This window comes from Pseudochaenichthys georgianus, chromosome 22 (genome assembly GCF_902827115.2).
Source record: "Pseudochaenichthys georgianus chromosome 22, fPseGeo1.2, whole genome shotgun sequence".
Classification (NCBI taxonomy): Eukaryota; Metazoa; Chordata; class Actinopteri; order Perciformes; family Channichthyidae; genus Pseudochaenichthys; species Pseudochaenichthys georgianus.
Genome location: NC_047524.1, coordinates 20970533 through 20984178, shown reverse-complemented (window position 1 = coordinate 20984178; position 13646 = coordinate 20970533). Strand labels below are relative to the sequence as shown.

At 41.6% G+C, this 13646-nt stretch overlaps 1 protein-coding gene across 11 annotated transcripts; it reads right to left on the bottom strand.

The window, feature by feature from the left end:
- Positions 1-197: 197 nt before the first annotated feature.
- srrm1 (serine/arginine repetitive matrix 1) lies at positions 198-11680 on the bottom strand. Of its 11 annotated transcripts, none has more exons than XM_034111402.2 (17): positions 11571-11680; positions 10528-10617; positions 9864-9986; positions 7543-7713; positions 7146-7240; positions 6828-7073; positions 5632-5817; positions 5409-5528; positions 5053-5261; positions 4706-4786; positions 4175-4261; positions 2790-2925; positions 2575-2661; positions 1994-2473; positions 1681-1861; positions 1172-1342; positions 198-1041 (listed from the first exon to the last, which is right to left on the bottom strand). In XM_034111402.2, exons 1-17 carry the CDS (start codon positions 11589-11591, stop codon positions 931-933), a joined length of 2595 nt encoding a protein of 864 aa, XP_033967293.1. In that variant the 5' UTR covers positions 11592-11680; the 3' UTR covers positions 198-930. The 11 variants fall into 11 exon arrangements, with proteins under 11 accessions (XP_033967293.1, XP_033967295.1, XP_033967296.1 ...); XM_034111404.2 differs by having other exon boundaries at positions 5053-5228; XM_034111405.2 differs by having other exon boundaries at positions 5053-5225.
- Positions 11681-13646: the final 1966 nt, after the last annotated feature.

Here is a 13646-nt window from a genome sequence, read left to right as displayed (position 1 = left end):
AGGTTTTTGACTTTGCAGGTCCATTGGATCATCATTGGTCTCATTGCAGTCAAGGCAACATCCCGACCATAGACTTCAGGATAACAAGTGGGATCCCAAGCCTTTAACCTTTGCATTTTTCGTTAATTACCTCAATAAAATCAGTCAGTTTTCACAGATCCCACCCAAAACAGAAATGACAAAAAAAAATCTCACAATTAAGGAAAGCACACGTCCTATAAAAAGGTTTTAATTCTGAAAGGAGGACAAGATGACAAGAGCCAGGGGTACTAAATACAAATCATAGAGCAGTCCCACAGCAAGTTGGAAGGGTGTCAACATAAAATTGCATATTAATTATTTTAGAAAAATTAAAGCATACTCCATGTCACATTAGATTGTTGTAGTCTTAAAACAAGACAATTTTAAAGTCAGAAAAAAAAGCAGGTTAAACAATGCTAAACACTTCCTTTAAGTTACTATATGGGACAAGACATTCTGTTAGGGCCTCTGATAGTTCACACAGCTGTGCAACTGTTCCACTAATAAGAGCCATTGGTAACAGTATGTTACTGTATGTTGGTTTTACTCTACACTCCATAAGCTCAGTGGGTCATGCACTTCAGAGACGATCACTGCACATGCAATCATTTCTCATATGGAATCTATTGTATGCTGCGGTAAACATCTTAAACCTGTTAACTCAAACCGTTACCCTGCTCAACAATTTAAAATGATGGACAACACAGGCTTCATCACAGTTAAGATAATACACTAACTGACAAATCAAGCTCTTAATGAAAACACACTCTTCAGAATGTACCAAACCAGTAAAAAGAAAACAAAAAAAGACTCAAGATTTAACAATTTGTACATTCTAAAGCTGAACCAGGTTGATGACAAACATCAAGAGTGAGTGGAAAAATTCATAAGTGAGAAAGCCAGTCGTTTTCAGGACATCTGGGATGGAGACAGCTGGGCCTTCCTCATGGATCGTAGGGCTTTCTCTCTTAGGTGCTTCTCCAGGTCGGCCAAGCTGTCCTCTACTTCACTATCTGATTCCTAAACGGAAAACAGCATGAAATACACGCAACTCCACTAGCCACTTGGACACAAATACAGAATGTTGGTTACATCTGTCCCGTTGAGCAATAGGCCTGGAAAGCTAAAAAACAAAGAAACTAGACATCACCTTTCTTGACTCTCCGTCCTCCGCGCCGTGGTTTTCATGTGCATCACCGGTCACAGCACTACTACTCTTCTCCTTCTTATGCTTCTTGTGCTTCTTGTGTTTCTTCTCTTTCTTGTGTTTCTTTTCCTTCTTCTTTTTCTTCTTCTTTCCACTGCCATCAACATCGGAATTCTGCAATGAAACAGATTTTTAAGGTTAAAAGTATTTAAAGGTTAACAGTGCTACTAAAAACACCACAAACGATAAGAAAGAGATAATGAGAGCTAATATAACCAGAGTACACATCGTAAGGTATCTGCATACTTAATAATAATTCAACCTTCTCCAATAAGAACTAAAACACATTTGATGGTTGTTTTTTTTACTAAATGCAACCGTCCTTGAGTAAACTTAGAAAAAAATACCCATAATATTCAATACTCAAGTTATAAACCAGAAATATATGTCTATATATATATATACGCAGCCAAACAGACAACCATATAAGTAAATAAGCTAAAATATCAAACCTTGCTTGGGGATTGGCTGCCGGAACCACTGCTGGCTTTCTTTGCTGGTGGTGGAGACCCACTGGCAGAGCGGGAGGGTGAGGGGGAGGCAGATGCAGGGACGGGACGTTTCAGAGCTGCTGGTTGAGGGGAAACAGATCTGGAGGCTGCTCTCCTCATGGGCTGGGGGCTCGGAGAGGGTCTTGGGAGAAGAAAAAAAAGGGAAGATTTCAAAAGGGTTGCAGGGTCATGCACAATACATGCTATATAGTACAAAGAGATAGAACAGCAGTATTCTGAATAAATAAATATTGAAAAATAAATTCAATGTTACCTCTTGTTGTTGCGTGGCTCTGGGGTGCGGGACACTCGGCGGATGGGTTTGCCGCTGTGTGTCGGGGACTGCTGCCTCCGCGGGTTAGATGGAGATGCACTGGAGTTTTCAAAACGTCCCTGAGGACTGGTGGAACACCGAACAGGGCGACCGCGGGTTGCGGGGGATGGGGAGAGGCGGCCAGCTGCTGCCACAGGGGATCGTGGGTCCCTGCTTAGTCTAGCAGAAGGCAACATGGGGCTCCTCCTGTGTCTGGGTGGAGATGAGGATGGAGACATGCGTCTCCTTTGAGGAGGGGAGTTTCTGCGCTTGGGGGACCTGGAGGGGCGTCGCTTGGCCCCTGGAGAAGAGCGCTTTGGGGGAGAGCTAGACATTTTCCTCTTCTGTGGGGGCAAAGGTGAGGGGCTGTAGCGACGCTGGATAGGGGGAGAATATCGTCTGGGGGATGGAGAACGACGACGGGGAGGCGGGGAAGGGGACCTGGGTAGGAACAAATGTAATTGTTACACTTTATTTTTTTTAAACCGTAAAAATTATTTGACAAATTAAAGCTCTCGATATGATATAAAAGCTGCACATACCTTCGTCTAGGAGGAGAAGGAGATCTGCGACGTCGTGGGGGAGACGGGGAGCGCCGTCTGCGTGGAGGAGATGGAGAGCGTCTTTTCCTGAAGGAGTACAAACACAAACAAAATGTTATACATGTGGACAACGCTGAACATGGGCAACTTAAAAACATTTGATTCAACAATAAGTTCAAACATTTTGATAAAAATGTACAAAAACGTTGTCTTACCTTGGGGAGGCATCTCTGTGTCTCCTCCGTGGTGACGGTGTTCGGCTGCGTCTCCTCCTCACATCCCCGTTTTTGGCTCCCGGCCCTGCTGTCGGCTTCTTGGGCCCCTCGTTTTCAGAGGAAGAAGATCCTGAATCTAAAAGCAAACAGACAAAGGACATCAACAACTGTTTAATTGTAGCTTTTACTGTATGAAGTGAGGGGAAAAAAACACTAAGGTTGGGGTTAAGGGCACGGCTTCAAAAGTCCATGAGTCGATGAGTGCAAGATGACATGGACAGAGACTTTGTCAGATGGGGCTTTCACACAAACGCGGAACTAGGGCCGGTTCGGAGCTGGAGCCTGAAAAGCACCGGAATCCAGTTCGTTTCAAGCACCAAAAATGTTTCGGTCTAGAAGCAAGAACCGCATATTTCACGCTTACGTCGGAGGGGGGTGAGATTAACCTGAGCCAACAGTTAAAGTCGAGTACAGTAAATAAAAGTTGTAACACGCAGTAGCGCTGAGCAAAGTGACTAGAACGCAACCACACACTTGTAAAAAAAAAAACACACTATAATGTCAGGCAACACTAACCAAATTCTGTTTATTTGTACCTTACTTTGACCATCCGTTCACTGTTATTGATCATTGTGGAGAGCAGGCAGACGTTTTGTTTTGTATTATAGCAGCTATCGGATGGAATCAATACATGGGCTGCACAGGTTGTCATGTCCGACCATCACAAGTAGAATCATAATGAAAAATATGCCGTAAAATGTGCCGGCTTATGCCACAATAGGATAGCAACAAGTAGTCAAGATAGTCAGTTTAGCTTCGGTTGCTATGCTAACATCACCCATTTTATACCACAGAAACTTTAATAACAGTGTTGTGATGCCAACAGCGTCAATTCAGACTGACACATTCACTTATGGGGAACTGGGGATATGTATCAGCTGCTTGTGTGACAGTCAGACAGTGAATACTGGCAGCTGCCGTGTGAGCTAACCCGGAGCTAACGGGAGAATAAACCCCCGTGGAAGAGCTGCAATGCAGCGGTCGGCAAATGCCGCTGAAACACATTCATAAACAATGAACCACGGCACTCTGGAGAAAAGTATAAAGTTGGAGAAGTCGTTATTTAATTTAATCTCGCTTCGTCTGATTAAAAGCAACACGACGCAGTCTCCCATTGTTGTTGTTGTAGTGAGCGCCGTAAGCGGTGACGTTATGACGCAGCAGCACCAGTCAGGCTCTGGGCGGTGTGAACAAAACGGGGGCTGAAAATAAAACCGGTTCCTAACCAACTCTAGCACGGAGCTAGAACGGGAATCGCGTTGGTGTGAAAGCCCTAAGAGAGGTGTTGGGTATGGGAGAGGAACGGGGATAAAAACGCTTTTAACCTGAAGATGTCTGTCGGTTCTGCCTGCGATACTGACGTCGCTGCTGCACCGAATCTGCTGTTGCCTCTTTGTCATTTTTATCCTCCTCTGAAATGTAGAGCATTGAGTGTCTCATCAGTGTCAGAGAACCAGTAAAAAAACTGCCATGGCGAATTAAGATAATATAGAAAAAGATGTATATGCCTGTGGCTTGAGTTTAGGGTTTTAAATGGCATAGTGTAATTTGACTAAAAACTACTATTGTCCTTCATGTCAAGTCATAGTTTTTCTTTCCTTTGTTTGTACTCTTAAGTGGGATCCCATTTATCAAAGCAGCTTAATAAATGTGATCACTGTAATGAGGTCCTTGGGCATTGATATACTTAACCTTCCCCATCGCTGTGTGACATTATGCCCCTTACTGCTGAAAACCGGGGCAAGTGGACTGAGCCAAAAAGATTACAGAACTCCAGACAGCAGTCATCAAAAACGTTTTTGGCATGAGGCAAAAGGCCCATACAGTTCCTTAAACAGACATAATATAACGCTTACCTGAGTCAGAGCCTTCAGAAGGTCTGGGCTTGGCATTATCAGACGGAGAATCATTCCTTCCCCTTTGTTTTTGCTTTAAACCTAAAAAAAAAAAGACACCAAGAATTATACATGCAATATCGATATCCATTCCTAAAGCCATGAACACTTCAAATGCACAATACTTATATGTGTCTCTCTGTGACCTCAGTACCAAAGGAATATTATCATCACAACATTTTAACTAATGAGGAAAATGTATAACTAAACAGAAATAGTCAGGGAACTGAAAAAGTCATGGGGTAGGCAGTATGAGACAAAGAGTTCATAATTATGGCGAGGAAAGAACCAACGGCTAAAGATCATACCAGACGGCCTGGCTGGTGACGCAGAGCCTCGGCCTCTTCTGGCCCGAGGAGATGGTGACCGTCTGTCCTTCCCGGCGGGGCTGATGGCTTTTTCAGGATGATGGACCCCCTTTCTGGGTGGGGAGTTGGATATTCTCTTCATTGCTTTTTTAGGAGAGCGAGAGTTGGAGGAGCTGCTGCCAGAAGATGAAGCAGAGCGTGAGCGCCTCCTGCAGGACACAGATATTAGCATATTCAAAATGTATTCTCAACTGAGGAAAGATGGACCAACATCCTCTGTAGGGTCACTTGTAGTAACCAATATAATATAAAGTATATTTAATTAAATACAGTATTTTGAAGGATGTGGCGCTGACCTGCGGACTGGGGACCGTCTATGTCTGTTTCTGTTGCCAGGGGGGCCACGCCTGGGGGGGCTCCTACGACGAGGAGACATTCTCCTCCTGGGACTTGGTCTTCTACGAGGAGAGTAGGATCTGCAGTGGGGTATAGAGGAAGATAAGCTTACAAAATGTTCTATGTTAAATAACTTTTGAAGAACCATAAAAATAAAAATGTGATATGAGTGTTGGGAATTACCTAGAGCGGGAGCGTCGCCTGCGGTTGCGGGAATGAGAACGAGAGCGGTGGTGAGGTCTGTCCCTCCTGCTGTCTTTCTCCCTGTCCCGGGACTTGGGCCTTTCCTCTTTCTTGAGAGGCTTCTCTGGCGAAGATTCTTTGACTTCAGTAACTGGGTCTGGTTTTACCACCTCCACCACTGTGTCACTACAAGTCAGAGAAAGAAGTTTACATTTTTATGTTACCCTTAAGGTTATTTGTTATAACCTGTCATCAAGCTAAACTAAAATACCAATTGATGAATACAAATTGAGTTTTTTATCCAGTTCATTGCTACACTCCGCACCCCAAATGAACCCTAATGAAAATCGGAAAAAAGTAGGGCTAAAATAAACTTGCAAAACAAGATCTAAAAAAATTCTAACTAAAGTGGATTTGAACCTAAAACTTAGAACAATTAAGTTTTGACTTTAAATGCATGGCAATAATTAGGGATGCTCCGATCGCCAATTTTGGGGCCGATCGCCGGAATCAGTATCGGCCGATCGCCGATCCGATCGAGTGGGCGGGGCCTAAATGGAAGATTTAAACATCACTTTAAATCTTCCATTTAAAGTGATCTTTAAAACTCAGTTAATGGGGCTCATTCACTGGAGCTTCCACAAACAACAACACATACATAACACTAAAAAAAACACGGCAATAGGATGTTGTCTGTCCTATTGCCGTGTTTTTTAGTGTTATATCTGTATTTTTTGCACACCGGGACAGAGTTGCACTCTGAATCTTGTTATACTCTGTGTATAATGACAATAAAAGGCTTTAACTTCACTTTAACCAACTTAATTATTACATTCAAATTATGTACATTATTCAAGTTTACATTCACTTTGGATAATATAACAGGGGAGAAATGAGCGGAAGCGCTCTCCTTTCGTCTCTCTGTCTCTCTCCTGACAGCCCGTCAGTATCTCATGCAGCTCGCTGATCCAGTAATGAGTGACCCGACAGTGAAGAATAAATATATTTATATCTACTGGTGAAGCCATATTGGCGAGCTTGTTTTGCCGCGCACAGAGAAAAGTGTCATGTATTTTACATCATGCGATCGGCTCTCGCGATTTATAGAGAACACTGATCGATCGGTAGAGTGAGTATCGGCCGATCTCGATCGGAGCATCCCTAGCAATAATGGTACATTTAAGTTTTCTACACACCATGTGGAAGGAGTTTCTTGGATGGCCGGCTCTGGCAGGGCTCCTTCTAATGCATTCGGCTCCACAAGCTGCTCCACAGGTTTGGCTGGCAGCTGCATCAGGGGTGGAGGGGGGGAGCTGCTGGTGACTGGACTGGGTTTGCGTCTCGGCGAGCGAGAGGCACTGCGTTTTCTTTCACGCTTCACTGGCGACCTTCGCCTTGGTGACGGTGACCTTGATTTCCTCCTAGACATAGGACGATGCAAACTGAATACGTTTTTTGGTGATAAATGCACTTGTACACCCACTGATCTCCATATTAAAACGTGTTTTTCTTACCTTCTTGGGCTTTTTGACTGAGCCCTGTCTCTGATGTCCTTTTCCTTCTTATCATCATCGACTTTCTTCTGAATAGCTAGCTTCTCTTGTTCAATCTACCAAAAAATGGAACCATGGGGAACAATCACACATTTCTCCTAAAGTATATAAATAATGTCTATCCTGCAATGTTTATAACATAACTGACATCTGGGAACCAAATAATGTATTTAATGTTGTCTCAGACTATTGATTGAAATGACATATCAATACCAATTATTATAGCATTTAACAAAAGTGTATAAGAAATTGCAATGGCTGTTTTTACCCATAACAAGTATTTTTGTATCCGTCAACCGCAGAGTTATGGCTTTCTGATAGCTAGAATTTTGCCTAATTGGCATTGGGGGAAGCTTACCTGTCTCTGTTTAATTTCCTCCTTCTTCTGTTCCAGGAAAGCAGAGGGGATGCCAGCAATGTTCTCCTGAGCACTCAGCAGCAGGGGCCACAGGTCCCTCATGAACTCCCGGGCGTTCTTCCCATTCAGAAAGCCTGTCAGGTTGATCTGCATCATCTTGCTATCTGGATTCTGTAACACACACACGAAGGTAGAAAAAAAAAAAACATATGGCTATTGAAATAATGGAAGGGAAACATAATCAAGGACGGGGGTAGGACCTACTAGTCCTCACTAGACTATTCCTGGGACTATGTTATCCCCATTACTGTATTACTCAAATCATGACTATATAAATAAATGTGACTAATTTAAAATCATACTCAAACTCATTGAACTGAGAATGTGAGCTAGCTGAGGGGGAGACATGTCTAATGATATAAAAACGGCATGCAATGTTGCTGTTATTCCAATTCCTGATTGTTATTCCCCAAATAAACAATCAATAATACAAGAAGAAATGGTTGCCATTATTTGATTTCCTCAGAATTATCCCCTTTAATTTACCTTTCTGTGTCCCTACCCACCCCTTGCTCTCTGGTCTCCCCACAGTCTACACTTCAGGAGTTAAACAAATAGCCACAATACAGAGTGCATTAAAACCCAACACTGCAAGTACAGTTCCGGTGTCTTCAGTGAGTCCCGTGGGATCAGTGGGCACGGAGCTCCCATGGCTTGCTTCCGCCTCCCTACTGCTTGAGACTCAACCACCTTGAGCTTAATGTTATATCACTAAATTGCAAGAGACGAACAAGCAATAATGAGTACATTGTTACACAAAAAAGGAGTTTTATTTCAACAACTGATAGAATTATTCTGAGAGGCCGTAGTTTCAATTCAATTTCCTTGTCTTATCATTACGCAACACCCCTTACACTTAGCTTTCCAGCCCAACCCACCCCCAAAAAGCTATGACAAGCAAAAATATTAAATAGAAGGATATAAAAAAAAAAGTGCAGTGATGGTGTCATATATAAATAAATGATTGTGTTTTTTAGCATCTTGTTAGAATAAAAAAGTCACTAATGTGGGTTATTTGCATTTACACCAACATTTGCATTTAAGTATACTGTGGGATGAAATCCTAGGGATAGACTAATGAAGGATACTTTGTGTAAATTACTTGGGTTATTTCCCCCCAATTAACCTGTGAAATAACCAATTCCAGTAAGCATAAGTGGTTAATCAGTGGGCTCCACATTATGATTAAATAAAGAAAACTCTTGAAGTCTACTAAGTTGCAAAAGCCTATGAAATAAAGAAGAAGCACAGTTTAGTATTACAAAATGAAATACCTAACATAAGTGGGGCTTAGCATTACAGCTCTACTGGCAAACAATATTGTTTTAAGGTCAAAAACATGACCATTACAGATATCTCAATAGTCTTCCAGTTTAAAGAGTAACTTCATACCGAAAAAGAGTGTTGTTTCTTCTGGTTGAAAATCTGCTGTCTGTTACACATCTGATGACACACAACCCAGAAGATGAGTGCTATCCGAGGTTTAACACACTCAAATAAAAATGTTGTTTTTGTTGACCTCCTGTTATTGAGGTTCTCCATCTTCTACATTGATGTAGAGATACACCTGTGGTGTGTTCACATCACTGTAAGGTGTGGTTACAAGTGCACCAGAAAAAGTTTTGCCCACCCCCAACAGATGTGAATCTTTGAATCAGAGGTGGTCAGTGAGACAATACTTTTTAGCTTGATGTTAAAGTACTCAAGTTACTCCTTAAAGAATGTAAAGGAAATCATTTTCTCTATGTGGCAAACCCTCCCTGAATTTAACCTATATTTCCAATTACATTGGGCCATTGAATGATGCACTACAGATACCTACGCAATATGATTATGGCATTGTTTAGGTGTTTCTTTCACTAACATGATATTGGTAATCCCTGCATATAACTCACCTCAAACCACACACTGCATCATGAAGGGAGAGTTGGGCTCAGTGACTTTGGGCTCAGGAGAGAGCTAATTAGGTGTTGGTGCTATACTTCAGATGCAAGGTATAACATCCATATTGGTTCAGGCCTTTTAAATCATAAATCACATCATCATTAGAAGACTGCTGAATGAAGGCACTTTGTCACATAACATCAAAACATAGTTATGTCATTATAAATCAGTTTTACACCAATTGTAACTTTACCCATTCAATTTCAAGTTGAACAAAATGTGCAATGGTTTGCTTGTATTCCTTCTAACTAACTAAACATTGCCCTCAAATTCATGACAGTTTTGAAGAAACAAAACAAACACATTTAAGACATTACCTTCTCCTCAAGCAGGTTAAATATTAACTCTATGACGACATCATCCTCGAATCCCAGAGTTTCTGTCACTCGCTGAGTTATCCAAGGTTTGATGACTTCCAGGTTCACTTTGGTCATGTCCACCTATGGGTGAAACAAGAAACCAACATCACACAGTTAGTAGGACAATCAGTGAATAAATGACTCAAGACTACAGTGTTTATGTTTTAGTTTTATTTATCAAAATGTACAACAGATGTGTTACTCTAAATGTGCAACTCCATATAGTATGAGACGGTTTAATAGAAATGGTAACACGTCCATTGATATTATTAGCATGACATTTGGACATCTCTAAACTATTTTGTTGTCCCATCTGAAGTAACACATTGAAAGTGATGCCGATACCATTATAACAATTAAAAACAACACGGATGAAAGGAAGCTTGGACGGTATATTATTGCCTGAAAAAGACTGTTAAATGACTCAAGACTACAGTGTCTACATTTCAGTTTTTTCTATCAAAAATGTATCTCTTTAAACAACATTGACTGACAGAAACACATCTAAAACCTAACAAGACATTACATTTGATTAAGGCAACAGTTTATTTGGTAATGAAATCTGACATTACCACATGTCAGATTTGGTAATGTAAAATAACAAGTGTTGATGCTCTTATACCTTCTTGTCCAGACATTCTGCAAACTTCAGCTGCTTCAGCAGTTTCTTCTGCTTGTTGCTGAAACGGTTGTCTTGCTCCGCACTTGTACCCTAAAGAAAAATCAACAATCAAATTGGCTTGTGTACGTTGAAAATCGCTATCACATCTACACGCATGTGCTTAAAACTCGCTTTTTTAAAAATGTAAATCGAGTTGAAAAGCAACTTCCGTGTTATTTTGTCAGCGTAAAGCAAACACCTGCGCTTAAACAAAACAGGGGTGCTGACATCCAAACCTAAATACCGAGTTTCCGTTAAGTTAGCACATATTTGAAAACATGTGCTCACACATGACATTATTATATTATCCTAACTATTAATAAATATAATGTATGTGATAACAGTACCATGTTAAATGTAAGCGATCAAACTGAGTCGGATATGACATTGATACGATTAAGCTAACACCAGCTAAGCTAATCGTTAGCTTGCTTAATCCTCCAAGGGAACCAAACATGCTAGTTAGCCACTGTCTGGGGGATATTTTGGCCAACAACAGCGTTAATATAATCCGAACACCACAAGTCATATTAGTTTTTTAATGCAGGACATATGTACGTCTATTTATTATAGCTAACATAAATGGTCGTGACTATCCCTTAGAGACAGAAAGGATGTACCGCCCGGACGCCATCTTTAGCCAGAGCTAACACATTATCATTACCTAGCAAGCTAGCAAGTGTGGTTCGACTATTTCCTGCAAATGTGTAAAACTGCATATTAATGTGTAAAATACAGTGTAGGCAAGACACAATTACATGCTACTTTAGGGTAAAGCCAAATGCACGCAAACCCTGGAACTAGCCCAGTTGTAACACGACTGTTGACGAAACCCAACATGGTTCGTCATCAGGTGATAGACGTAGCCCTGACCATAACGTTACAGTCTGACTGTATGGCCCTCCGCCTATATACACAATACTACTGTTCTAAATAAGAAATATACTTCTATGCAACTTTGCAGTAAGACAAACAAGAGTTAGAAATCATTTTCAAGAACTTACGCGGAAGAATCCCGCGTCCATTGTCGGAGAAAATGGATATTAGCAGGCGCAGTTGAGAAAGACGTGCGTGGCTCGGGTGAGATACTTAGAGGCCAGCCGGATGATGGTGCGCCTCTTCGGGAAGGAAGGAGGACTACATCTACTGAAATGACTGGAGAGCAGAGGGGTAAGCGAAATCCTGAGCTTTTAAATTAAAACTATGGGCTCAGAACAGTCTCATAATACACACATGCACACAGAAGGATTCAAACTTGTAATTCATGATCCGCAAAAGGATTCACACTTGTATTTCCGGATCCACACTTGTGTTTTTCAATGCACACACAAATGTGTTACGTTTCATATACATGTAACAAGTTTTACATATGTATTTTTTATCCTCACATATTTGTTTTCCGTTTAAATCCCCTGAACCTGCAAACACAAACCGCTTTCTGTGCATGGATCGCTGTGCATCTGTGGGTTTTTTGAGACTGCCCTGACGGTCAACCCAGCGCCATATAGATGGCTATAGGGTTGGGACTGGGTTACTTTGTAAATGTAATCAGTTACTGATTACTGATTACATGGATCTGAAAGTAATCCGAATACAGTTACAGTTACGTGTCTTTAAAATCAGATTACTTTTAGATTACTTTTGGATTACTTTCTTTTTCCTTCACAGATGGGTATGTTTTGGTGAACAGGAGACACAAAAAGCAAAAGGAAACTGAACTTGTTTTTACTGTTTTAATGGCTTATCAAGAGCACAACTGAAACATAACATCTGAAACGATGTCACAACATAATACACTTTTTGGGGATGCAGCTTGGGATGTGAGGAGTGAGGGACACGGCTTAGAACGGGCGTGTCGCCTTCTGTCCTGCCAGGACATGAATTAAAATGTCTAACTCGGACTTCATTTTAAGGACATTTCGGCCAGGGGTGTAGAGCTATATTTGTTCAAGCACCGGATTGGCAAAACCGGAGAGTGTGATCTATGAATTCATGTCCGTGACACTCACAGCTGTTTTATAGAAGGAAAACCTCCTTCACTTCATGAAATCTCTGCAGCACCAGGAGGCAGCGGGAGGGTTAACTCAGCCTCTGAGAAGACGAGCGCGGGCGCAGTGCCTTTCACGCACCGCCTTCACTGTGTATACCTTCAGAAATAATCATTAGTAAGGCTAAAGAGCGACCGCAGGCTGATGTGTTTTAACCACACACACCTATACACACGCACACGCGATTTAAACGCAGACTTTTGTTCCTCCATGTTTCGTTGTTATTGTTTCACTGAGCGAGCGGACCCGCGATTTTTTTTCAAACGCTTTTTTGGTCCATCTGCGGCGGTAATAGGTTTTGTGGACTGTGATGAATATTAAATGTTGAGAGGAAATCTTTCCACCAATAATTCCAATAAGTAATCCAAAATGTATTTACTTTAGGTTTACGAAAATAACTGTAATCAGATTACTCGTTTTTCAAATGTAACGCGAGCTGAACAGTTACTTGATTTTTGTATTCTGATTACGTAACGCTGTTACATGTATTCCGTTACAACCCAACCCTGTATATAGATAGCCTATTATATGGCTCTGGGTCAACCGATTCGTACGTGTAATTTTTTTCTATCTGTAGCCAATCAGATGTCTCCTTCATTCTAAGCCAATCACATGAGCGCGCCTCCACGAGGGTATGATTTCTTGTGTTCATGACAATGAATGGTCAGCTCGCTCAACAGAGGGCGGAGCATCAGGTGATTATGCAGAGCTGCGTGTCTCCGTCAGACTCAGCCAAGCCCCCAGGAAGTGCGCCGGACTCAGATGAAAATATTCGTGCTGGCCAAACGGCGGTACTACACTTCCGTTTGGTTGCCAGGCCCGGAAACACTTTTTCCCATTGACTAACATGAAAGAGTGGTCTGTAAATCGTTGGATAATTTTTTTTAAACTAAATAAACTACCCAGTATGAACACTTGTATAGCCCTTATTAAAAACATTTGTTCCTCAAGTTGTAATAATGTGCTAATAACGTTATTCTGAGAGTTATTTCCCTCTGCATTATGAACGCGCATCTAACCCACGGGACCGCG